Raw genomic sequence first — 27,840 nt, 5'->3', positions numbered from 1 at the left:
GGAATTGTCAAATTGAAGTTTTCATTTTTTAACTTTTCTATGCTGTTCTAACCCATCTGTACTAAGCAGTTCTCAGGCTTATAAAGAATCATCACACATTTTTGAAACAATCTGATTCCCATCACCACCACCCTTAAATGGTAGTTATTTATATAGCTTAATCATTTGGTTTAATCATTCAGGTTTTTATCATTCATTGGGATCATAGCATTTATCAAAATAGGGTAAAGTTTCCATGCAACCCATTCTTGTGCCTTTATCCAAGTTTTATTCTTCTATTTCTCTTCTTGCTCCCCTGTTGGCTGCAATATTTCTGGAAAGCTTAGTTGTAGAGTCCATGTTCTTTACATATTAGTGTAAGTTACGTTCTTATTGAAGGAGCGTTACTTGAGCAGCAGCTCAAAGCATTGTACTTTTTACATACTAAAAAGTATTCGGTACCTATAAAAAGCATTTTGGGATTTTTCAGGTAAAAAAGAAAAAATGAAAGAGTCAAATAATGGATTTATCAGCTTTGAGAACACCCTTTGAACCACTAACTCCAAAACAAACGTTCTGTTAGAAGATGATCTGAACTTTGTCTTTTTGACCAGTGTAAAAGATCACTTAGAATCAACAGCAAAGAAGATCTGCATGTGATGTTTTGGCAAATGTTAGAAGCTGTAGGCCAACTCCCCACCCCATTTCTTATTTGCTAATTTGATTGTGTATCCTGATGGTATTCGAGCGACACAGCAGAGAGATTTTGCATTAAAAGCATTATAGTACTGGTCAGGGTGACAACTGCCATGATGATTAAATCATGCACAGAATGTAATGGCTGTACTTTAAGCCAGCAGATCTGTTTGCATGTATAACATGAAACCTGTCCCCTTCTTTTATTAATAGCACTGTGTGCTACCCCAGAGCTCCCTAAATATGTTATATTTTGGTTTTGTACAATGTCTGTTCAAAGAAAGAAAGTCTTCTAAACTGGCAAAAGTGCTCTGAAATATTTCCCCCCTGATGTGAATGGTATTGTATACTTTTAACCAGATCACAGTGGCAGAAAAAAGAAATCGTCAATATCACTTTCTTCTTCCACCATTGCCTTAAACGATGTAGTGCAAAATCTGCCTGTTGCTCCACGTGGGGAGCTCTGCTCACCAGTCCTTCTTCCTCCTTAGAATAAGACTTGAAAAACATCCCCAAACCTAAGCACATGGAATGCAAGCAGCACTGAACTCTGTTTTTCTACTTGCTGCTAGTGTTCAGTGCTGCCAGTCCTTAAGACCTTTGCTTGAGGCTGGTTTCAAAGTAGAAAACTGAAGCATTCAAATCCCTGTACAGCTCTCCAGGTAATGTATGGTTCATGGTAAAGAGACACTTTCAGGAAAATCCAAATAAATGCTAAAGATTAAAAAAGGAATGGAAAAAATCAAAACTCTTTGTCTACTGCTGCAGTAGGCAAAAAATTATTTAAAAAAAATAAAGCTAGGTATATGTTTTGTTACTGAATTTTGTTTCTGTCTTCCTTGCATGATTTTAGTGCAGTAACTTGGTTAAGCAAATTATAACAGTGAAAGTCAATCAAACTTTTCTTCTTTAACCCCAGATTTTCTTGTTTTGCTTGTGGGCTTTCCAGATCTTCTGCTGAAAAATAAGAGATTGCTGCTAATAAGTAAAATGAAGAGTACAAGATACAATTTTTCTTACTGCTTTATCTGAGTGGGAAGATAGTGCTGCAATTCAAGTTTGTAATTCCAATATTCCAGACAGTATGTACCTAGTTCACTGACAATTCTGTTTACCTTCACATTATCATCAATGTGATCCAAGCATATTGCTTATAAGGAGTTACTGGCAGTATAATTGCAAACTTGGACATACCTGTATTTATATGGTGCACTACAATACCAATGCTGATGTAAAATTTCATTTTGTGAGTTATGACACAGGTATGCTTAAATCAGATAAGCTTCATTTGTAAATTATTGAAGATACAATTACTTTGTAACCAGTTAAGCCACAGATCACCAGCACTTCACATTCATGCAAGCCTTATAATATTACAAGTAGCCCAGACTAGGAATGAAGTAATTAAAGTGGAATTGCAGTAGACCAACTAGCAACATAAAACATCTTTAAGAAATGCATGTATAGATGCACGCTGCACCTCTTGTTGATTTCCCTGGGATGTCGTACACCTTAAAAGCCCTCTTCTGTGGAGAAGGCTGAAAGGGTGAGCAAGCAGGCATTAGGGTGATTTGGGAAGGGAACTTCACCATCCAGATTCACAGTGCACTGGGTGCCCTGCTGTGGGGCACTATGGCACGCGTGGTTACTGGTGCCCTATGCCTACATTTCTGGTGACTTGCAAATTTTGCAGCTTGCCTGGTCTATGCTGATGGTATTCTAAGCAGCTACAGGAAAGCAGTTTCCAGCTAAGCAGCCAGCGAGAGTTTTGCCTTATAAGCAGTCTAATACACAATTAGAATATGTTACTAGGTCTAATTTCATGTCACTAATTTCAGTGTGTGGGGAGAGCTGCAGAGCAGTGGGTTGCTCAGCTGTAGTCCTGTCTCAGGCTCCTTTCCTGCATCCCAGAGGAGCCGTGGAGCCAGCCTGGGGAGCGGTTATTCTGAGCACTCAATCACATGGCCTTAGAAACCTCTTAATAAACCCTGACCAGCAACGCAGCCAAGAGCTTCACCTCAAAACAAAACAGCTACCCAGGATCTCAACACTGCAAAAAAGGGTCTCATCCAGCTGAGAAGATAGGAACCCTGGTACCCAGCAGAAATGACAGACAAAAGCCCCTTCGAAACAGATATGCTGACGCTCACACGATTCGTTATGGAGAAGGGACGCCGCATTAAAGGAGCGACAGGGGAGCTGACACAGCTGCTCAACTCCATGCTGACTGCCATAAAGGCCATTTCCTCTGCAGTCAGAAAGGCAGGCCTTGCCCACATGTGAGTCCTACCTAGCGATACGGGGAGGAGGTAGAGAGGCAGCTGCTTGCACAGCAAGGCTGGGGAGAGGGATTCAGAAATACATTGGAAGTGTCTCTTTTAAGCTGAGTGACTGTAGACATGAGGTCAGAGCCTGGATTACCATGAGTGGGAAGTGGGAGATCTGTCTTTTTGGATCATTTTTATATTGGGTGAGAAATAGACATTTAAACTAACTGCCATTCTGTAATATTTTAGTCTAAAAATGTTAACTTCAATGCACTGCTCACCTTGTTATCCCTTGTAAATGTTGATACTGATCTAGTTTTAAATCTGCTTTGAATTTGCAGAATATCACACCATGATATTTTTAATGCAGAATATCACACCATGATATTTTCTGCTAACATCCAAACCTGGTGCTGAGCTGTGCAAATCAGGGCTTGGCTTATCTTGGGAAGTTGATGTTCTGCCTGACTGCAGTGTAAGTAATGGTCTAAAGCAACAGCCCTGTAAGAAATGCTACACGCTGCCACGCATGAGTGCATGTCCCCTTCCTTCCTCAAGTAGTATCAGGATTACAGGTGGGGAATCTGAAAATGCCCTATATGAAAAACAAGTGTAGTGATGTGGCATCTAGTGATTTAGCAAATGGAATGAAGAATTGCCTTAGTAAAGCCTGAACTGAACTGTTCCTCACAGGGCTAGGTGAAGGAGACATCAGTGAGATTCTTTTAATGGTGATCTATCTGAAGCAGTTCAGTGAGCTGGAATGTCCCAATAAAATTATGCATTTAAATAAATATACAGGTTCTGTTATGTATTGAAAGATATGTTTCTGTACATGCCTCTGAATCTACATACGCATACATGCATAAAAACCACAGGGAATATATTTATGTAAGACAGTATCTGTAATTTTTTCTAACCCCTGCCCCCTCCCTTCCATAACACCAAAATGTATGACACTCAGGGGTCTCTGTGCTTCTGTTGACTATTTGGTCAAAGTCCTCCATGATCTTTGCAAATCATGAATTCAATTTCTCAGTACTATCACTACAGGTATGGACCATAATATGTAGAGAGGACATTGAGACATACTCGAAGATAATAGCAGCATCAGGCTCCTATGCCCTAACTGCTAAACTGTGCTTTATCTCTGCACCTGCTTGGGTGAAGCTCAGCTGTTTTTCCTCCCTGACTCAGAGGAACAGTTGCTTTTATCTCATTTTCATCTTCAATATGCAACCTCTGAGGTATTTAATAAGTGGGAAGAATCTCTATTTGATAGATAAGAGGTAGAATAGCCACCTAGCCTACAGGACACACTGTGCTGGATGAAGCTTCACTTCAGAAAGAAAACATCCGTTATGGTGAGGAGCAAATGTCTCCCTGTGTAAACAAAAGTTTCAGGTGATGAATCAGAAATATCTGAAGTATCCAAACACACAAATTAGTAACTTCCACCAGCCAAAGTACTGCAACTAACCATGAAATTTCAGAAATTCCTATGGCAAACTATCAATCATGGTGACTGGCTTGCATCCGTGAAGTTTGAGCTCTGATTTTTCTAGCCCCTTCAAACAGGAGACTGTGAAGTGTCTTTAATGTTAAAGACTCAGCATTAATATTTAACAAATTTGCCATTCAAAAGTAAAGGATGACTTTTCCTAAGCCATAGACTTGAGCTGGGAATGTGCCTGAAAACACACTAACTGGAGAATGGGTGCTTAGCACTCCCTGAAAATCATGGTCCTTTCCAGTATCTCAAATTTGGCACTCCAAAATAAAGAGCCCCAACAGTTCAATACTTCTGAAAAGCTCAGGCAGCTTTGAGCTTTGAGTAAGACAAAAGACCTGCCCTTCTCCCAGCTAAAGCCTGCTGCTGACCAACAACCTAGGGATTAATTACTTGCTCCTTTCCTCTTCCTTCCTTTTTTTTTTTTTTTTTTCATAATGAATAAAAATGCTGTATCTACACCCTGTATAATTTTTTATACTTCTAAGAGGCCCTGACCATGCACAGAAGGTCTAAACAGTGCTTCCTCAACAGGGAATTGCAAAAATACATATACTGCTATACACTAGATCATTACTGTATTGCTAAAATCAGGTTAGAGGACAGAAGCATCATCCTAACTCAGCCAAGGATTACTAAATAAAACAGACTTTGATCTTTAGATACAGTTCAGCATGGGGAATCGCCTGAGGGTGTCTTTAAAGCTTCTGCTTTTGGGGTGGCTGGGCACTGAGTGGACATGGATTACAGGACCATCACGGAGCTCTGAGCAGCCAGTGGCAGAAAATCATGCAAGTGCCAACTGCCCATTCTCTTCCCTCAAAGCTACTGCCAGACACTTTGTGGGATGACTAGGGAAATCCGGCACACAGTGGCCAGGCTGTGGGCTCTGCTTCTGGCCTGGAGAGCATCCAAGCAGGAGCAAAAGGACCGAGGCACAGCCCCAAAATGATGCCATTGCCTTTTCTTTTTCTCATGCACACTTTTGATTTCTAGCAGCAGCAACCATCTCCTAATGCACCTTAGCAATTCGATCTAAAGGTTAGAGGTGTAGGAAGATGAGAGGAAGGAGCCACCTTGATTTCTTTTTTCTCTAAAAGCCCATAACGTTGGCCTCCCTCAGGTTTCTTAATATTTTTACTTTCCTGTAGGTTTGGTATAGCTGGCACTGTAAACGTGACCGGTGACGAGGTGAAGAAGCTGGATGTATTATCCAACTCCCTGGTGATTAATATGCTCCAATCCTCCTACGCCACCTGCGTCCTGGTCTCCGAGGAGAACAAAGATGCCATCGTCACACCGAAAGACAAGCAGGTCTGTGCGGCTCCTGCCGCCAGGGGTTACGGGCTCAGGCAGCAGCAGATGGCACTCTCGTTTCAAGTATGAAACCTGGGGCTGGCCCCACAGCCAACCCTTCCCGGGGGAATTCAGAAAATTTGCACCATTACTGCATTGTTTTGATTAATAACTGTGGTGGATGACATGGTTTCAACAGCTAAAGAAGCTGTGGAGGGTGAAATTGCTATTAAAGTTTTTTTGTGAAGGGGGGGAGAATAATTATTTTTGAGCTTGTTAATACACCCCAGATCCCAGGTGTAAAGTGTACTATTACATTCCCTTACCACCAGTGTAACGGTTTTGGATTACATTAATATTTAGGCAAGATAAAATGAGATGAGGGGCCAGCAGAACCGGGTTTTATGTTACATGCCCAGAGGAAACACCTGATTGCTTCATCTGGATTCCCCCAGGAGAGGATCCTGTTGCTTACACTGATATAACTTATCCTTTCCCCAAGATGTTTTCCCTCTGCTGCCTTACCCTCAAACCTCAAATCACAGTCAAAGCCTTTTGTTCATAACAAAATGTAAAAAAACAGAACACATTTGCTGGAGGAAGATGTTCACTTCCAAAATGAGTCCTTAGCTTTCAAGAGATTTCTTGCATTGCTTGGCAGCAGAGGAGTGCTCCTTTCTACCATCACATTTTGTGCTGCTCAAGCAGAAATGTGCCCTCTCCTATTTCTCCGGCAGGCCCTGCAGGGAGTGGGTGTCACTGTGCTCCAGGGCCAGATGGGTCAACAGTGCCGCCTTCTCTGACAGGCTGTGTGCACTTGGGGCACTAAACACAGTCATAAAAACATGGGTTTTGTCAAATAAAAGGAAATAATAGTGCAAGACTACATATAATTTAATGCTTCCCTTGCAACTCCTGTTTTAGGGTAAATATGTTGTGTGCTTTGATCCCCTTGATGGCTCATCCAATATAGACTGCTTGGCACCAATAGGAACAATATTTGCTATCTACAAAAAGGTAAGAGAATGAATGAAGCATGCATAGCATGATTGACTTGGTAAAAGCAAAATGTCTTGGGCATATCAATTTGCTTAGTTTCTTTCCTAGGTCTTTTAAGTGTCTTTGGGATCAACAGAGCCTTAGAAAGGGTAGAAGAGGTAACACTTGAGATTCATGTGTGCTAAAATGCTGCCTGAATTCCCAGGAAGGGGACACTCAGTCCCATGAAATTGTTAGGAGGCAGCACTTCCCTCCTCCAGACTCACAAGCACTTAAATAAAACCCCGTCAGCACCAGGCAGGTGGGTAGCTGCTTCAGTGATGCCCTTACTCTCTGCAGGAGAGCTGAGGGGTGTCTCAGCGCCTACGACTCACTCACTGTGTTTGTCTACCCAGATGGTGGCTGGGGAGGGCTGACGGTCACTGCCCAGATCGTATCATGGTCAGCAGTGTGGTGGCCTCCCAGCACAAGTTGCTTGGCCTACTATGGATGGGAGTTTATAAGCAGACTATCAATGGGGGCCACCGGAGGCTTGAAGGAACCAGTCACCTACAGCTGCTGGTGCACTGTCTGCATGTCTGCTCCCATGGGGCTGCACAGAATAGCAACTGCACAGCCAATTAACAAACATTAGTAGTTAAGAGTCATGCCAAGTCTTGTGATTTGATTGCTAATCTCCCAGCAGCTGGTGTTTTCCCTAAAGCCTGAGCTCAGTGTCATATGACTATGGGAGACCCTCAGCCATTACTGTTGTGAAGTAACATTTACAGGACTTGTGACTGCAAAGAAGTCTTTGTAGACTCAGATGCTACACTTCAAACATGAAGATACATTTTTAAAGCACTCTCTCATCTTCTGACTCTTAATTTTCCACTGGTTATTCCTCTTTTTTTTTTACATTTCTGGTAGGCAATGCACTAATCATCACTGTTGAGAAGATGCATCTACTAGTAAACCGAATAGTTCAAGCACATGGCACAAGCCAAATGCTGGTATATAGCTGTCCACGCTGTCAACAGTTAGTACAAACCCCCATCACAGGTGCAGCCCAGACCAGCAACACTGAGATGATGCCTGGGTATGGCTTCTGGAAAGAGCAGCCCAGGGACTTCCTCCAGTACTGTCTACCACCTTGCTTTTTGCAGGGAAGAGAACTTAGCTGTATGGATGCAACCAATGCCATGTGCCCTTATGGTAAGCAAAGGGGCCCCCATTCTCTTCACTTACCTGTCTAGTCTAGAAGACATTTGCAGCAGGCAATAGCTGAATTGTCCACTGTCGCTAAAACTGGTAAGCACCATCCTACAAATACTAAACATTAGCTTTCTCTTTCTAAAAATATCAAATTACTCTGCATAACTACAAGGGCAAATGCTCAGTGTGATTAATATAACTTAGCAGGTTGAAATACAAATTAGATTTCTCTACCGTCTTTAACTCGCCTGTTAATATATGTAAAGACTACAGACTCACAGTCTTCTCTAGGGTTCTGTTTCAGAACAGAACAGAATTACCAAAGAACTCATGTCACTCCCAAATACTCGAGTTTTCAATTAATTTTCTGAACATTCCTTAGTTGTTGTTTTTGTTGTTCTAATATACATTAACATATTTGTTGTAAACATTGTTTCTAAGTTCTGGTTTTCATGTGGGTGGATACCCTTCAGCACTTCATAAGAAGAAAATTACATTGCTTTGTACAAATGCTTCATATCGAAATGAAAACCTTGCTGCTAGGATGAAGCACAGTTCATAAATTACATAAACAACTTACCATTTTTCCCTGGAAAATGAGAAACAATGTTGAATTTACAGACTTTCACTTCCGTAATTCTTTCTATTAAAATGCTAATTCCAAAATACATGTTAATTAATGCACCTTCCTCTCAGACAAGACAATTTCATAGCCACACTATTAACTTTAAACACTATTAACTTCAAAGTCTTTGAAATAATTAAATAATAATGTGCTTTATGGATTGTTACTGAAGGGTAGTGTAAAAGGAATAAAAGTGAGATGTTTATCCCAGTGGATGAGAACCACTTAAGAAAGAAAACACAATTTAAGGTTCATGAACATCATTTTTTAAAAGCTAGAACTGTAATTTCAAAGGATGATCCTTAGCACCTGTCCGATATTCAGTATCTTCCAATTCTCAGATGATTGCATGGCTGATTTTCTCACTGTGTTACCACCTTAGCTTCATTTCCAAAGGCATACCCTCCACTGCTGAAATATTTGCCTCACTTTAGCAGAAAAATGTAATCAGCACTTTTCTACAAAGGCCAGACTTGGCCAATACATCTCAAACTTGAAAATGGTTCTCTGTCTGCTCCCAGTCCAGAGCCATTGCCATGGTGGCAAGTAACATTGCCTCTTGCCAGAAATGCACTGCATCAGTTTCTTGGAGAAAACCACCAGGAAGTAAGTGCCGTCTTAGGGTTTTATTTAATTTTCCACCTGGCTTTTACTGTCTGAAGCATGGGTGGTATTGTTAAAAAGACCAAAAACATTCAGAAAAGTGGGGCTGAAAGAGAAGCCTCGCTGAATCAGCTGAAGCCAGGAGCAAAGGATATGGCCCTGGCAGTCACTGCTGCTGAGGGGCTCTCAGCTCATGGAGTATCAGGATGTGGTCCCAGTAAGTATTTTTTGCTTGGATTCTTCCCAACTTTTCATCCCACTGAGCTGAATCTACAACTTTCAGTTCATACTGCACATATATGGTATGAAACTGCTGCTTTGTTTCATTCTGGTTTTAATTTGTAACTTTGCCCAGTGCTTCAGATGTATTTTATTCCTCCCTCTTCACTGTCATGAGGACAATGTCCTTCCCTCCATGTGGTCTCTCACAGCGAAGGTGTAAGAATTCAGGGCAAATGCAAAGGGTACTCACGAAACACATGATACAAACGGAGACCTGGAAGCCAAGTCCTTCCAGAGCTACTCCCACTACTAGAAATCAATCCCTCATGTGATGTTAGGCAAATCATGCATGCAAAAATTTTCAGACTCAGGTATCACCTGATGGTACCCCTGTAGCCACACTCCGCAGGCCTTGTTTCATCTGCTTCATACCAACAACAAGCCAAAGTGACGGTGTCAACACTTGGCAGAGCTTCTCTGCAGTCCCCTTGACTGTTTCAGTGCTTTGCATAAAGAGCTCTAAAAAAATTTCACCATCACCATCTCACAGTCAAAATATAATAGAAAAGAAATCCATCTACGCACCAGAAAGAAGTGAAAACATTCAGCAGCTACCAGACTCTACTGACCAGCTTAATTCCCTGGTTTGTTTCACAATACATGGTACTTGGCAGGACAAAGCTCCTGCAGTCCCAACAATGAAGTATCAGCTGATCTGTAGCTTTTTTACATTCTGTCTGACAAGCTCTGCAAAATGTTTGTCTGAGACAGCTTTCTTCCTTCCTTTTGGAAGCTGGCTCTTGGAAACATAGTGTGAATGAAGAATGAAAACCAAGGGTATTCTGCCCGACTGTCCATCTCCTGAGGAAGAAGTTCCTCTGTTTTTTTTTCAGAATAATCAATAAATATGTGATTTCTCAACCATATAAACATAGAAAATGTATTCAAGAGAGAGGACTGAAAAGCTCATCTCAGAAAAATGTATTTTGAATCAATATCATATGTAAACAGCAACTATGTATGCTGTTTATACACCATGTTCTATAAAACAAACCTCTTCACTGTATTTATACAAAATTAATTTTTATTCAATGAGGAAAGCATACAAAGAGCTAGGAGAATCATAATATGCTTGCGACTAGTTGTGTAAATGTATGTTTAATTCTGCATTTAATGTTGCAAACAGTCTACTGTAGACAACCATTGTTTTTGATGTTGAGATATATGTGCCATGGGCATATATTTTTGAAAGAGAAGATGCTGTGTAGGGTGTAATAGTTGGTTCTGTAAAAGATTGTTTAGCAAAGCACTAGCCACTACTAGTCAGTATTCAAAAATATACAAACAAGTGTTTTAACTAGTTTTCCTTCATTATGTGCATTATAACCTCTCTGAATAAGCAGCTTGGCACAGAATCATTCCAAGGGACTGCATACAAGATGTATTTGCACATGGTATATTTCAGGTCCCATGAAGAGCTGGCTGGCAAGTGGAATTTTTTTCTACAAAAGAAATAAAAAAAAGAAATGGCAAAATAATGATAAAAAAAAAGTTTTGATCAAAATACAGCTAAGAACTGTAAGCTAAAGTAACAAAAGTAATAAAATCTTTCAGCTGAAAATGAAAATACTTTACTGTAGAGCTACTGTCTTCATATGCCAAGAAATACGTAATTTTGGTGTCCTACATCTCACTTTTCCTCTAGAAGCTGGCATACAATAATTAACAGGATCCCCAGGTTACCCTTAGCTTTCTGCCCTGCTAGGACCCTGATGGGCACCCTGAGACCTCCTTGCCATGGGGCACACCAGAGAACTTCTCTGTTAAGGAGAGATGTTTTCCTTTGGAAAATATCTTTGGAATCCATTCATGAATTTTTAAGGAATTAAGTGGATAGTCACCAAATATTTCATTTCCTACACAAAGCAGTATCCACTGATCTTTACTTTTTTATCCAGGTATTTAGGGCTAGACCTGCTGTTTCTATTTAGCTGCTACTCAACCTAATCAAACCCATGCAATCACTGAGAAATTGTCTGAGTCTGGAACAATAAAATGCTAAACCAGGGCCTGAAGTAAGGATCTAAGGGGGTTCTCATTTTAATTCCTCATGAACCACCATCAAAATATCCACAGAAGACCTACCACAACAGACCAGCTTTTAAAGAAACGTTAAAATCAAGCATTCCCTGACCATGTTGTAGTCCCAGGAGGTGAAGACTCAAGCCAGCCTTCCCAAGTACTCTTGGCTGTTCTCCTTTCTTACTCTACCAAACTCTTGTACGCCATGGCTGAGGCACACCCCTAAAGCTGGCTGGAAATACTTGCACCAGGTCTGCTTGGGGTCTTGTTGTTCAGTGGTAACCAAAGTGCTAAATCAAAGTATAAGTGTTGGAAATTGATTAAAAGCCTGAAGTACGTTGCCAGGTGAATGTTCTAGGGAGAGTTATACCTGCACACACATACACATTACATATGCAAATGCAGTTGTTATTTTATGTATAGTATGAACATTTACATCACCTCAGCTGCCCATTGCTTCACCAGCAGAGGCCAATGCACAATCCTGGTTCTATCATGTTGCACAATCTACCTTTTTATTCTGCATTACTGGAAGCAATTTTTCTGTAATGTTAATTACTGCATTCGCCTCACAGTTATTCCCTCTGAAAGGTGTCAGTGTGATAGCTTATGTTTACATTTACAGAAAATTAGTATCTCTGTTCTGTCTCAGATTTCTGATGTTCTTGAATAGACTGGGCTGTAACGCTAAGGTATCAGCTTTGTTGCAGGTATTGATTGCATGACATAGATAAAATAACAAACGCTCAACATTCTGTTCCAGCCTGTGCATGTACTTGTACCAGACTTGCTGTGACCCAGTGGGGAAAATCTCTCTTTCGGTTGTTTCAAAGGCCTGCATAGACTCAAAAAGGAAATCTGCCCCATGTTATTATTGAAGTGTTGTTTTATTGTTTCTCGTAAGAATTTAACCTTCAGTCCAGTGGTAATTTTTCCTCAGGAAACAGATGATGAGCCCTCTGAAAAAGATGCTTTGCAGCCTGGACGCAAGATTGTTGCTGCAGGCTATGCCCTGTATGGCAGTGCTACGCTGGTCGCCCTCTCGACAGGGCAAGGAGTGGACTGCTTCATGCTCGATCCGGTACAGTCATGGTGTTAATCACATTGCCACTATCTTTTAAAGCTTTCCATGCTTGGGTTTACTAATTTTTGTTACTCCCTGACTGTAACCTAGGCAATCTGTGCAATTCTTTTTTTCGCCCATGTCCTGGAGCATCCCACTTCCACCTTACAAATATTTAATAACACATGGTTATGTTCGATGCCATACCTCTGTTTGTTTGTTTCTTCTACTCAGTGAAAGAGAGTTTAAGTCAAACAGCATTTGTAACCCTGTTCATTCAAACCAAACTGCTGGTTTGCAGAAACACTTAAGAAAATTTACGCTGAACAGTGTCTTTGCCTCCACTTGCTGGACTCCTTTTTCTGTCTCTAGAAGAACCTCAGCATGTTCAGTGTTATATAGTCTGGGACAAGGACCATTTTTTGATACAGTTCATGCAAAGTGAGTGATGTCAGGTTTCCTGAGTGCAATTTAGTTTTATAGCTAAGTCCTCTAAGCTGCGTACCCAACAATTTGCAAAAGCACAACCATACCCATAGAATTGGAGGACATGTGCCCCCCTCCCCACCCCCACCCCCCGTGCCCAGCCCAGCAGCCCATCAGGCGTTACTGGAGGCATGCAGAAAGGAAACTGCTCATTAGAGAAACCAGCAGTAGATGTGGGCAATAACATGGGGTGGGGGTGGGGTTGGATAAAAAGGTGTAATATTATCAGAATTCCTTTTAACCTTTATAAATGGGCCCATTCTAAGTGGGAAAAACTGGGAGAGTAACTGTTCTGTTAAAGACAGTGGAAAAGAAGGTGATAATTGCACTCAAACTGCAGACAGCAACACCTGGGAGCAGCTGACCACATTCACTTAAGGTATCTAGACAAGGCAGGCTTAAGGTATCTAGACAAGGCAGGCAAAAAGAGTTCAAAAATCAGAAGGCAGTGTAATTTCTTAATTTGTAACCTTACGATACGTGGACAGAGATTCACAATCCATCTGCTTTCAGGGCTGACTGATGTTCTTTTGATACAGTTGAATTGCTTTTTATAGTACCAATGTGACAAGTTCTTATTAATTTAACACAGGTTCTGTGCATTCTGCTCTTTTTGAAATACTGTGAAGCTATACACAAGTCTAGCACTGAAAGGACCAAGCTGTGCTAGCGTTTCTGCCATCTCTAGTGCGACACCAGTAACAGAAAGTCAACAAAATTTTTCTACTGCTTGTTAATATGCTGCTCTATCCTGTTCTTCCATAGGGTCTTGGTGAATTTATTTTGGTGGACAGAGATGTTAAAATCAAGAAGAAAGGGAAGACATACAGTCTCAATGAAGGTTATGCGAAGTATTTTGATGCTGCAATGACAGATTATTTACAAAAGAAGAAATTCCCTGAGGTAAGAAAATATTAGCACTGTATTCTTGCACTGTGCACTGGCAAGCACTGCATTCCATGCAGTCCTGGCTGATGGGAAAGGATTTGAAGTCCTGGATGAGTTCAGCCCACCATAACCCTTCTGTGCCATCAGGTCCATTTTGGGTATGTATCTGCTGTGGTTTTTTCTGGTGCCCCAACATCTTTTATAACTTAGACTTAGGTAAGTAAATTCATAGCTTGTTCGTCACTGTGTGGAGGAAAATGTGCTGTACATGAAGAACCAGTTTTTTTAAAAAGCCTCTGAAACCATGCCAGCGAAGTGTGGATGTACCCTTGTTTTCTAGCTTATCTGAATATGCAGTTCAGTCATATGCACAGACGGGCATTTGGGGCTAAATTCCACAGCACTGCCCAGAAGGTGCTTACAGGGATCTGGGTGACACCTTCTCCTTCCTGTACGTGCTTGGATCTGAGAAATGCATTTATCACTCTTGCACTGTCTGCTTGCATCATGTGGAGCATGAACCTATCCACAGATTGAAAATAAAAAAAGGTGTGAGGCACAATGTCACTGTATTCTGTTGTTAAGAGGATTATATTGTGTCCCTCAAAGGGGTAAAGCTGAGAACATCCCATGTCTGATGAACTTCCTTGTGGGGACATACAGCTCTGTATGGCCTCTAGTCAGTGCTAGGTGGATGCAACACAAACTCTCCATGTGGAAAGCTGGAAGGTCTCTAGAAAGTGTGGCTATATGACCAGTAAGTCACTACAAAATATGGTGATGTGGAACAGCTCAGGACTGAATTTTGCCAGGAAGCTGGTTTTAATGCTCTTTTTTTAAAAACAAAACAAAACAAAACCAAACCCCATAGGATTATTTTTTAAGCTATTATTTGCCAAGAATACTTATACAGGGCTCATGTAAAAATTGATGTATCCAGTAGAATACTTCAGGGTGCTGTACAAGGGAAAAGTAATGAGTAAGAATTTAAACCATAGTCCTGTGAGAAGCTCCTTCTCAGCTGAAAATCTGAATTTACTACATTCGATATAGCTGCAATGCGACCTCTTCTTAAAACCTCTTTTCCATATTACCCAGATTGTAGCTACAGAGGGTGTCACATCACAGCATTTTAAATATATTCATTTTGAATATTTGAGGCTATTTCGAAACTTCAAAGCCTGCTTTCAGTCCAGCTGTGAGAGAAGCAGGAGCCCCAACACAACTTTCATACTTCCTTAAAACTAAGCCAGCTGGGAAAGAGGAGATCGTGCTTTTCATTATGTTCACATTATGCTGAGCTATGTATTCAGTATAATGCACTAACACTGGATTTATTAATTTGTGTTGCAAACACTATTTTATCTCAAATCTGTGCTTCATTTGAGGAAAATCTATTGAAAATGTGCTGCTGTGCTAATGCAACAGAAGTTGGCAGAAGGTGTTTCTGTTATTTTAAAGCAAGCAGCACAGTAGTGCATGGATTATTTGGGGCAGGGGAAGCCTCCTCAGGGGTGCTCAACAAGCACATTGCTCTGCTTCTCTGAGACATAGGGTTGTCTGCGTGAGAAGGGTCAAGGCGCCAGTGTCACGGCTACAAAGCAGAGGGAAGGGCCCTGCCCACCTGAAAGCTTGTTATGAACCTGAGTTTTGGAAACAGCATAACTCAGTTCCTTGATTTAAAAAGGACATTATATTTGCATTGTGGGAGGACAAGAGAGAGAAGGTGTTGCTACTTTTCTGTAGCATGAAACCTGCTTCCTGGCTTCATCTGTAAGCCTTACCAAATACAGCTACATTGGTGGATGCTCCTGCCTTCTGTGCAGCACCCAGGTGGAGCATTACACCGCTTTGGTCTTTGTCTTCCTTTCTTCAGCATGTACAAGGGCAGTGGGGGGTATCTGCTGGATACCCCCTGCCTCTGACTTGAGGAGGAACTGATGTGTAGGTCATGGGGGATCCCTTCTTACTCAGGCAGATCATTCTCACTCTATGGCCTTCTGGCCGCTAGAAGCCAAGAGACTAGGCATTAATTTCAGGTACTCATCATGTTCTTATCCCTTTTGTTCCTTTGATCCTACTTCTGTTTCCTCCTTCCTGTGGTTCTTGGTCAACATGTTGTTCAGATGACTCTAATATTGCCACAAAAAAACTGGGAAGTTAAAAATACAACAGGCAAACAAAGTAGGATGTTGTCCACAACATGTCCTGTGTTCTGTATTACTGTCATTGGTGACCAAACATTACAATCAATATTTATGTGGAGAGCAGAGACTTTCCCTTACTATCTAACAACAGCATCCCTGATCAGACAGTTTGAACTACAAAGCCATGTTGACAAAGTTTCTTGTGGACCACCATTCACCTAAGGTATCAATACTGAATTAAAAGCACTGGAAAAGTGCTGCTGTTGTGCAGGCCAGCTGTAAATCTCCTACCATTGTCATGTAGATCTTAGTAGGAAATATTTGTCTAGACACATCTCTTCTGGAATGAGAGTCCAGAGTAAAGATAATTTTTTGTTAAGCATCACAAAATCTCCTGCTGCTTAGCCAGCTTGAAGAGCAAGCTGCTGTTTGTAAGGCTGCCTGTAACACATGTTTGTGCCAGCCTGCACCGTATAATGGGCACTTGATAGGCCAGAAACTGTTTCTGCACAAGTATCACTCTTAACTCCTTCCCAAAGTGTATTCTTCCACCAGTAATGCTTGCAGGGCCCTTGCCTCAAGCTGGCACTGATTCACTGATGGTAGAACTCAGATGCTGTGGGCATCGTTGTCCTTTGCTATTTCACCCATTTTTATCTTTGCTTCTTATAGCCACAATAGAAGTTGAGAGTCTTGTCACAGCTTGTTGGTTGAGAGCCATGCAATGGAGACTCCCTGGTTAAGGATTTGTCTTCGCAATGCCATCAAAAACTTGCCATCAACAGCACATTTCAGCATGAAGCATTCTTCTGGAGCCAGCCCAGGTGTGCCCCAGTGATATAAAAAAGCTAATAAAAACACCGTAATTTTGTCACCATAACTGTATGTGGAGCAAGGGATGCAGGGTGCTGCTGTAGTCTGTAGGAAAGAGTTTTTTCCCCCTGCTCTCCTGGTCGCTGTAGTTATGCCAGAAATACACAGTCTTACTCTGCTGTGGAGGAGCATAGCCTTTAGAAATCAGTACAATACAGAAGTGAGAAAGTGACTTACATCACATTGTGAAGAAAAAAAATCACAGGACCTACCTGTTATGAGCTATTTTTGTTCCTCTGGGTTAAGCGAAAAATAAGCAGGCAGAAGGGTGAAAGTAAGAGCAATCACAAGTTTACTAAAACACCACGGATGCTGACCAAGGAAACATCAAGGCTCTCCAATTCTTTCATTAGTATCAGCTGAAGCAGCATGGAGTGCTCACTGGGCAAACACACACTTTGGCATTACTCAGAACCCAGGATGAATCTCCCTAACATTCATGTTCTGTTATTTTGTTTGAGAAGAAAGCCTTGGCAATATGCCAGCATGCATGCAACACCTATTGACTTTCTCACCTGTAATAAAAACGTCTGGGTGACTGAACTGGAGAAACAAGAAGTAACATTTCTAGTAACTAGAAGCATTATTAATTCCTCCCATGCACGTAGCTGTAAGCTAAGGGAAGTGAAAATTTTGTTTCACTCTGTCCTTCAAGTGATAACTGTACCAGAATGGAGGAAATCCTCTTCTGTATTTTTCTTAGCACAGTCTCAGCAGGTTTCTAGCAGGTTAATTTCTGTCAGGGTAAGAAGCAACTAGAATTGTCAGTGGCATCTCATCAGCTTCACCTAACACTGTCCATGCACACATATATTGTGTAAATGACCTGCACACGAATAGGAAATCCAGCATACCCTAAATGTATCTGGTTATTTGTACAAAGGTGGCTCAGCTGTGTGGATCACCACCAGTAAATTTCATACATGTGGGTTGCAGACTTTTTATTTGATAATGTCGTGGAAGCAGTCCTTAGCAGTCTGCTTCAGGGCCTGTTTATCATCAATACACTATGACTTTTCTTAATGTTTAACAAACTTCCCTTAAGACTTGCTTCATCACCTTCTGAAACCTTAAAAAGAGCTCTTCCTTTGACTGGATTTTTAAATGTACTTTTAAACCATAATCATATAATCATGCAATTTCCATAATTGCAGGCTTGCATTGGTGTCTCTCCAACACCTCTTAAGGTGTTTTTTTCTGACCTCAGATTTTTACAGTTGCAAAGTCACAAGTGCAAACAGTTGTGAGATGGAGAAGCTATCATTTGAAATCTAAACATGTAATTATTTGAGGGTAAGCCATGGGAAATAAGGGGTCAAATACTTAAAACATATTTTCGGTTGTGCCTGGAAGTAACAGGGCCATGTTTAAACAAACTAAATATAAAAACTCCAGGCTGTGCCTTACCCATCATGTCTACCATACTCTACATTGTTTCCCTCTGAATTTTCAGTTCTAATGTGTACAAGAAGAAAGAATAATGGAAAACAGCATAAGTGCAGTCGAACAAGGGTTATCACCTAGGATGGAACAGTTCTCTGTTCCAGTTTTACTACCAGCTGTATCAAATATCCAAGTCTTATATTTAGTGGATTAGGAGTCAACTTCTTAGTGTTGTGTGGCATGATATTGTGCAATTCTATGAGAATCTCTTCCCATAAAAGAGAATCAATATCAAGACTTCACAGTTGCATTGAACAGTTTGAAAAAATTATTTCAAAATAGAATTATGTTTTTCTCTATCTGTTTTTTCCTCCCACTTATGGATTCTTTTTTTCCCAAATAACATCATAATTTTGCTGGGAAGGGTGACTAACTTGTGATGTCTGGAGGTCTTGGGGGTGGCATTGCTGAACAAGTTATTTATGTATTTCTCTGGGTCTACTATCAGCACAAGGTGAGCTTTGTAGAAAGCACTAAGATCATTTATTAGAAAACTGACCCAGACAGAAAAATCTGCAGAGGTCTTTTCAACTTTTAACATTGCAATACACAAATATATGTATGTGTATTAAATGTGCATGAAATCCCAGTCTCTAGTAATTTTCTGGGGAGGAGCAAATTCTTCCTCTGCTTCATTGAAGACAGAGTGAGAGGTATCAAAAGACCAACAGACTTCTTGGCATTGTAGCTTTTGAAAAGCTTTCCTTCAGTTTACATTTGTATTGTGTATCTGCCCTTCATAAAAGTATGGTGATGCATCACTTTTCTCAGGTGGAGCTTATTTGGTGTACATAACTTCTATTTGTGCAAGATACCTTTGCTTGTCTTCTACCTTTCCTACCTTACCATTTTTATGACCAGTAAATCTGAGACTGGTATGAATACTTCCCTGTCTGCTCTCACTAAAATGACCTGCCCTTCAGCAACATCACTTTCTAAGATGAAAGCAAGGAAAACAATATTCATGAATAAATTCCCATCTCCCAAACTAAGCTGCAGAATGAATGCTACGACCAATCTCATACCTTGACAAATAAGCTAGAAGAAAAAAGCTGGAGTCCTCTGGGAACCATCTGGACGTGTATTGAAAAGTAACATCCCTCCTCATGCTTAGGAACCAGTGAAGGATCAGCAATCAAATGGGTACCTTGTTCTGATAATGTTCTGATAATGAATTTTCAGCCACTGTTAGCAGCCATTGCTTTTCCACACTCTAGGGGTTGATACCAAATTGTGCACTCAAATTATGGGCACCCTGGTTTCCATACTGTGAATGCAGCTCTTGAAAGTGCTTATTTTAGAATTAAATATACAATCACTACATCTTACAAAATGCTTCAGGCTGGTTTAGTGTCCATAAGCAAGCATTGATTTAAGCAGCTTTGATTCCTGTTTCATAACAAAACTACACTCTGCCATGCTACTAGCTGTCTAGCCTGGTAGATATAATGCTTCACTCTGTTTTCCAGGATGGCAGTTCCCCATACGGCGCCAGGTACGTGGGCTCTATGGTAGCTGATGTTCACCGTACGTTGATGTATGGGGGGATCTTCATGTATCCTGCTAATCAGAAGAGTCCTAAAGGAAAGGTAAATCACTTGACTTACTCTCTGGTGAACTTAGTCAACCTGATACCTCTGGTTTTCCCAGAGCGTAAAGGAACAGTTTAGATACATAAACAGATAATAATTTTCCACCCCTGGAGAAAATTATTAATGGATATGATGGTCAGCAATCAAATTTAGGCAACTGCCAATTCAGGCCAGAAATCTTCCAGTGTACTTTTATATTACAGACTACTCAAATGCTTTTCACTGCAACCAAGGGCTTTATTCATTTTCCTAAAGAGAAACATTTCAGTACCACAGAAACCTGTTGAGACACCTATGCACCGCTGGCAGTTAGCAGTTATATCACAGGCCTAAGGAAGACCTGTGCACTTCATACTGGCAGCTAGAGTCCAGGTGGGATATGCTGAACTCGAGACAGGGTTTTTGGCCAATGTTAGACAGCTGAGTTTGCATACCTAATATTTCCAAAGGATGTTAAACCTACTATCACCAGACCTGCAAATACGAGCTTCTACTAACTGATCTGAAAACTTCGCCAGTGGAAGGTGCTTCACGCGTGCTAAGATGAGTATTCTTGGAAAAGATGATTATTCTTGGAAAAGATGATTTCCCATTTGGACATCTGTACAAAACACACTGACTGAATGAAGTGCAATGCAATCCAGTGACTCCCTGAATCTGCTGGGTCATGGATGATAGTCAACCTCAACTTTTCTCCTGCAGCATCAAATATCCTTTTGTTCTGAAATCTGAGTTAAACTATTGTTGAAAGATGAGAAACAGGACAAAAGAACAAATGTACGAAGTACCTGTAACATTTTACAAAAGTCAAGATTTTCAAATGACTTAGCCTACATTGACTATTGGATTGATCTGGCTTGGACTCCCGTAGTAGAGAAAGTAATGAAAGAAGCAAAACTGTACTATCATTGTAAACAAAAATTTTCTTCTTGCCTTCTCAGACTTCAGGTGTGTACAGCTCTTTTTATATAAACCTCTTCTTGCTGGAGAGGTAATGCCTTTGTGGTAGGTGCCGTGACCATCATCCTCCTGAAAGACAGTCCATGCACTTAGAGAGCTGATAGAAACCAAATGTCACTGGAATTGATCCAAAGGCTTTAGAGTAAATGCAAATGACATGCATGTAGGCCCTATCATCTAGAGCTCCTTCTTTCAGTTAAAAGAAGAGTGAGAACAAAATGCTCAATAAGCAGTGCAGAACCAGCCAATAAATAGATATTCTTTTCAAATCAGGTATGTTAAATAATATTTTTTATGAATGTAAGATTTATAGTTCTCTGTTAGGTGAAAAATGTTAAACCTATCTGAAGACAGAGCCCATTTGAAGACCCCTAAGTGTGACTGCACTACACCCTGAAGGAAAACTGCTTTTCTTAAGCCACGTAGTCACAGTTAAGCAACACAAACTCCACAGTGGTACAACAAAGGCTGGGCATGCACTAAAGAGAACAAAAAAGGCTATTGGTCTTGTGTTGCCTGTCACATGGAGTCCTTGTACCAGAAGTAGCACTTCAGTGGCGTTTAAAGATAAGAATGAAGGTAATATGCACTATTTAAATTTGTGATATAACATGGTTTTATTACAAACAGCGTGACAAAGGAATGATGGCTAGTAAAATCCTGAGTCCAACCCATTTCTTTGTCTCTACATACGGTTGCACTCTGTCACACTTCCTTTTCCCCAGAAAATATTCCCTCTTTTGCATATATGAAAAGCCCTTCAAACATAATACCTACTAATGTTGTTGTGCACGATCATTTCATAGACCATCAAAGATTCAACTAAACCTACAGAAATAATGTCTGTTAAAAAATAACCAGATACCATCTATACCCTTTTAAACACAGAAACTTTTGGCTGATGTCCCAAATTGTTTGCATTCCACCAGAACACAGGCACACCAGACGTAACATTTTTAAACATGTGAACAGATACCAGGGTCTAAACCAAAAGTGCCTCTGTACCAAAAGGGAAACATTGCTTTTAATAATTACTGCAGTTACTTCTGAAAACATAGCCACTATCTAAATGAGTTCAGGCCGCTAGTTATCTATTCACATTTCTGAAGAGCAGCAATCAAATCCTGAAATTTGAAACTGGGCGCATCAAGTTTCAAACTCCAAAATACCCTGACCAAACACAATGTGATTACCCCAAACTTTCAGGTAACATGTAAAGCCTGTACGTGAGCAGAGATTTTGGCTTTTCTTTCCCAGTACTGTTAACTTAGCTGGCTTAGATGTTTTCCTGGTATCTGTGGGCCTAGCAGCTGCTTTTGACTTTTTTGACAAAATACAGCTTCACTGGTGCTGCACATCAGTATGTCAGCTTGGAAACAATGGTGGTGACGCTTGGATGCAGGGTCAGTACACTTTTCCTTGAAATAGGAGGTGTTAAGGGAGGTGAGAACAGGAAAGAGAAGAAGGAGGAGCTGCTGAGAGACATCACTTGGTGTTGGTACAGAATTTTCCAAAATCACAAAAAGTTCTGGCAAGTCCTTTGGTGTAATTTCCCCCAAAGGCAGTCATGTGTTCTCTTTCTTTCTAGCTCCGACTCCTCTACGAGTGCAACCCAATGGCCTTCATCATTGAGCAGGCAGGTGGGATGGCAACTACAGGGACTGAGGCAGTGCTGGATGTGAAACCTGAGAGTATTCACCAAAGAGTCCCTCTGATCCTCGGTTCTCCAGATGACGTGCAAGAATACCTTGCTTGTGTACAGAAACACAAGAGCAGCTAAAGTCCTCATCAGACTTTGCTCATCCGTCTTCAGTCTACAGGAAAAGCCATACATTTCAAGATGGTGGATTCCAGCACTTCGCACCCATCTCTCAGTGAAAATGCCACTTTGTGAGAACAGGAAAAATAGTGAGAATGGCTGATGAGAAAAACCAAAAATTTCATTTCTCTTTGCAGACAAACATAAAAATCCTCTAACTCTGATTTATGCAGTGCAAATGTAGAGACAGACACCTGATTATTAAACAGAAGTGACTTACTTTATATAATATTAACAAAAGGAAGTGGGCTGTATCAGTACACCCATTTGATCTGAAGCTTTACATCTGACATTAGATGATTGGCATTGTTTGGGGCAGGATTTTCACATCAACATTCGCAATGCCGTTACCTGGATTTTCTGTCAGAGTTTTTGTTGCAGGTGCTTTTTATCTTGACAGCCCTGAGAAGAACAAAAGTCTCGAGCTGTCTGAAACAGTTCTAAGCTCCAAATTATATATGTCTTGGGTAACTAATAAAGATGAAAAGGCTACAAAATTTCCAGTTATTTCAGTTCTCTTCAGAAGAGGAAAATGCCCCGTGTTATTTACAGACAGGTAACCTTCAATGGCACAAATTACAATAAACCATTGCTATGGGTGTGACACTCAAATTGTGCCTGTCCCCTGTTTTTCCATTGTCCTCTGCAACAGAAGATGAGCTGTTGCCACCAAGCCACCGTCACACCTCCATTTGCTTTTATTTTGAAAGGTTCTCATTTCAGATTGAAGTTTGCCATTTTATGCACATCATACTGGCGTTCCTAATCACCTCCAGCACATCTGTCCTGTTGATGCCCTAGTGCCATGTCTCAGGCTTGACACCATCTAAGGAGATCAGGAATCACAAAAATTATTAATGAAACTAAATGTGTGATTATGTTAGGTGATAGAGGTGTGAAAATTGGGCTTTAGGTTACTTTAAGTATTAGACATCCTGATGCCTCTATAGCCCTCCTGCCTTATTTCACAGATGTCCCTTTTGGTGACCATCTTGTTGTAAGCAACTTGTGCCCTATCTGCTCGTTTTCACCCCCACTCCACACCCCCAGCCAAGGCTATATTAAGAACACTCTTGAGAATTATATTAGGACATAGATAGGAGTTCAACATACTGCTGCCAAGAAACTCCAGTGGTTATTTTTGAACTTAAAGCTACGTTCTATTCTTCATAAAGAAGAAGCAGGCTAAATAAAGGCAGACAGAAAAGTATACAGGACAGGTATTTACCCTCAGGTGTTGTTATCCCAGGGGGTCAGGATGTGATTTCAGTACTACTTCAGGTATCAAAGCACTCCTTCTGCAGGTCTTTGTCTGGCACTCTTTACAACTTAACAGTAGCAACTGTCTAGAATCAGCAAGTACAGCGTGTACTTGTTTATTCCGTTCCTCCTCATGTGCTTCCTCAGTCTCTGCTACCAACAGCAAAACACAAGCAACACTTAAATCCTGGAGAATGAGGAAGAAGCAGAAAAACCTGCAAGGGCTTAGGTAGTAGACAACTTTATACTGCAGAATGCAATTGTGCGCTCTGACTATGAAAGCTAATAAATCAAGTTTTCCTGCAAACAAAATATGCACATTGTGTATATGTACGCATCTATATGTGTTTATACATATATTTTATACATATATAGTCATTCTCTCTATCTCCCCAGCAAACTCCATGTAAAAACACAAATAGTTGTTGATGTCACCAATTTATTGAGAAACTCTATTGCATTTTTTAAATCTGAAACCTGAAACCTGAAACCAAGCACAGTTCAGGGCTAGTCTAGCTAACAATACCGGTACTGCATTAGAAGAAAGATAACCTGATCCTGTTTCCAAGGGGCCGAAAGAGATGACAAAGGACAGAGCAAGAACATGGATTTGGTACCCTCCTATATAAACACAGGGCCTCTAAAAATTACTACTTTGGGGGGAAATGCTGAAACAAGTTTGTATTGCAGTGGGTATGCACACTCTAGTGACCAGGATCTGTGTTCCTGTGTTGGCAGTCTGCACACTGCAACGTGTCAGTCATTCAGTGCCCTAGTGCCAGCAGAACAGTGCCTAAGTTGCCTTCATTTAAGTATGATTTCGCAGCAAAAACTGCATATAATCCCAGGTGCTACCCTTCCCATATATATATGTGGGTTTTTTTTCCCTGAGTTTGCACCTGAAGCACCTGTTAGTGGAGGAGCTAGTGCTGGGTCACTGATCTGAGAAACAACTGCTGTTTGGGTGGCTGTTGATACCTAAATAGTAACATCCACATTTTGTGGGCTCCCGGGTGGCTGGTATCTACAAAGAGATCAGTATCTTCACTGTATAAACAGCCCATGCAAACCCCAAAGGGAGATTAGGAAACCAGCAACTTTCTCCAGTGTGAACTCTGGATTTTCTTCACCAGAGTCCCCTTTTGACCTACTACACCTACACTGCTGTCTAAGCACTTGCTTATATGTTCTCTGCTATATCTAGCACAACCCTGCAATCAGACTGCTCTACAGAGTCCTTCTTAAACCTCAGGATAAGTTTGAAGTTTCCCTTTCCAGTGCAATACCAGTTCAAACTGTTTCTCCAGAGCTCTCTGACACAAACCGCAGGGTGTCTGTGGTGGTGGCTCACCACCCACACAGCCCTGGCGATACTGGGCCACAACTTCCCTTCATGGTCAGGGTGCCTGAAGGCATGCAGACAGCTGAGAAAACAAGATGTAGCATTTTTGTATTTTTATTTGAAAATCCAGATCTTGTATTTAGTGGTTGGAATGGTGAGAAAGGGGACACACCATGAGCTGCCATCAACACTACTGGGAGGAGCAGGAAAGCTGGCACAGGCCAGTGCTCATGACGAAGGCACTCTGACTCCGCTTCTGCATACAGAAGGTGGTGACACCTGGTGTTATTCCTCGGACAGATACTCACATGATACAAAATGGAAAATACATGGAAACATCAAGTACATGAAGCAACAGACCCGCATTTAAGTATTAGTTCACACATGTGCCTTTCTATCAGTATTTAATGGTTTCCTGGCATAAACAAATGCCAGCTTGACTTCCTATTACTTTTGGAAGAGGATGCGGAAAGGAAAATATACTAGTTGTACTGTGCCCAGTATGCAACGAACATGACTGTTCTGAAGGCACTGGTTTCTGACTTGTTGCCAAATCTAATTCCTATTTCCAGTTTCAGGACACCTTTGCACCTATTTCATAAGTAAAATAAAAGCAAACTACCTAAACCTAGCGGTATCCAGTAACACAAGCAAACACAGAAATTCCACCAGTCTCTAATAAATAAGCAGTTGTTCACAAATTACTTTGACTGGAAATTTAGTCTGAACAGCCAGGCGTAGAGAGTTGGCCTTGTGACTGCAATCATGAGACAGGGATCAGAGAACAGGTCGGGGCTGGCAGGCGTCCCACCAGCCTCATGGCACCCAGCCTGCCTGCGCTGCTGCCCTGCCCACCCTCTGCAGCCGGAGCTCGCCTTGCCCTGAGACAGCAAGACAACCAGAGTGGAGATGCTGTGTGAAATGTTGGATCAAATGTGACTTTAAGCATTTGAATCAGGAGCCCATACTTCATTCAGCTTTCCACAAAACATACACACAGGGATTTTAGTTGGTTTTTTAATAGAGCCAACTGATATTTCTGGAAAAAACAGGTAAGACTCTTCTTCATTTATAAAATGGAAGCTAATTACAGACAGAGAACAAGAAAGAGCTCTTAGTTTACCCAGATTATACTACCCAGCTAGGCTCACTGTGAGAAAAGGGTGGTTGGTACCTATGGAACAGAAGAGAGGGATTAACAGGAGCAAAGGTGATAAATTCATTAACTCCTGCAAGACTGCAAAGATGAAATTACCTATTTTCCAGAGATATCCAAGGCCCAAACGTGGTTAAAGCACGGAACAGAATGAACACAGAGACACAGGATCTCCACACAGTTACCCAGAGGTACAGAACCCCAGAAGTTTTGAGAAGAGAGTCACCATCATTCAGACTTCATGCTATCGTGGACAATACTCACAAACTCCATGCACTGCTACTGAAAACACTTTCAAGTTTTGTTCCTAGCTTTCTGCAAATACAGATGTGGTTTCAGGAAACAGAAAAATAAAAACCTTAAGCCATGCATGTGATGTAATTCCACTGAACTGATTTTAATACTTCATGGAGATAGGCGACAGATATGTTTTCCCACTGAGCTCTGCCCTGGGGGAGTTGCTCTCACCTGATGCAATGGTTTACATCAAGGTTTTTTCCAGGACACCGTTCACCAGGAGTCAAGCAGGTTTCTGGTAGCAGCTTTTGCTGCTACGACCGATGAAGGGAATTTGTGAGCCAGCTTGCAGCGGGTGTTGGCTAGGTCAGCTATGTACTCACACACCAATAAACAGAGCTTGGCCTAAGCATTCTTGTCAGCTGCTAGGCAGGTGACCCGGTGAGTATTTAATCACTTTTGAAGAGACACCTCCACTGGACATCTCAACACACCTGCTCAATCACCCCATCAGCTGTGCTAGGGCTGAATGTGTGAGGCCAACCTAATCCCAGCCCGGGGCAGGACTGTTCCAGATGTCTCATCGATTCAGCATTATGCTCAAATGCACTGTCAGCACATGCCCGGGAAAGCAAGAAGTCAACTTCTCCCCTCACCCTGCCGCTGCAGCACTGACCTCACGATCACGTGCTGTGAGAAACCTAACTGCGAGACACCAGTGCGCCGGGTCCGTACTTACCGAGTGACACACTATCTGTGTTCCGCCCTTTTGATTGCCTGGTTTCCTGTTTTGTTCCCGCACGGACAATTTTCTCCCTCTTTTAACAACTCAGCATGATTTCTTATTCCAGCACAGGAAGATAAAAAGGAGACTGCTCAAATGAAAAGCAAGCAGGGAGGATACACGGAAGGGTCATGCAGCAGATGTAGACCTGAAATTTAAACTCAGTAAAAGAGCAGAACAGCGGTGTTTACCTTTTTAGCTCTGCCGAAGCTACACCGAGAGAAAACAATGCCAGAGGAGGCGGCTACCCTTCTCTCAGAGGCACACACACAGCTGCTAATCAGCTGCACAGCCTCTGGCAGGCAGCCTCACCGCTT

At 41.4% G+C, this 27,840-nt stretch overlaps 1 protein-coding gene across 1 annotated transcript; it reads left to right on the top strand.

Moving 5' to 3' along the window:
* The first annotated feature begins 2,690 nt into the window (after positions 1 to 2,690).
* On the top strand, positions 2,691 to 23,356 carry LOC308057072 (fructose-1,6-bisphosphatase isozyme 2). The gene is made up of 7 exons (XM_080373249.1): positions 2,691 to 2,954; positions 5,604 to 5,766; positions 6,673 to 6,765; positions 12,414 to 12,554; positions 13,788 to 13,925; positions 19,843 to 19,962; positions 22,514 to 23,356. Exons 1-7 carry the CDS (start codon positions 2,782 to 2,784, stop codon positions 22,703 to 22,705), a joined length of 1,020 nt encoding a protein of 339 aa, XP_080229375.1. The 5' UTR covers positions 2,691 to 2,781; the 3' UTR covers positions 22,706 to 23,356.
* The last annotated feature ends 4,484 nt before the right edge of the window (positions 23,357 to 27,840 follow it).

Source organism: Falco punctatus (genome assembly GCF_963210335.1).
Source record: "Falco punctatus genome assembly, chromosome: Z".
In the NCBI taxonomy this organism is placed as follows: Eukaryota; Metazoa; Chordata; class Aves; order Falconiformes; family Falconidae; genus Falco; species Falco punctatus.
The sequence above is the reverse complement of the archived record's forward strand: the minus strand, read 5'-3'. Positions and strand labels throughout refer to the sequence as shown.

Bases quoted from the DNA above. Each gene is read 5' to 3' on its own strand.
- LOC308057072 (XM_080373249.1), top strand. From the start codon at position 2,782: ATGACAGACAAAAGCCCCTTCGAAACAGATATGCTGACGCTCACACGA. The intron at 5,767-6,672 runs GTCTGTGCGGCT...CTCCTGTTTTAG, and splicing joins TCACACCGAAAGACAAGCAG to GGTAAATATGTTGTGTGCTT. The intron at 13,926-19,842 runs GTAAGAAAATAT...TCTGTTTTCCAG, and splicing joins AAAAGAAGAAATTCCCTGAG to GATGGCAGTTCCCCATACGG.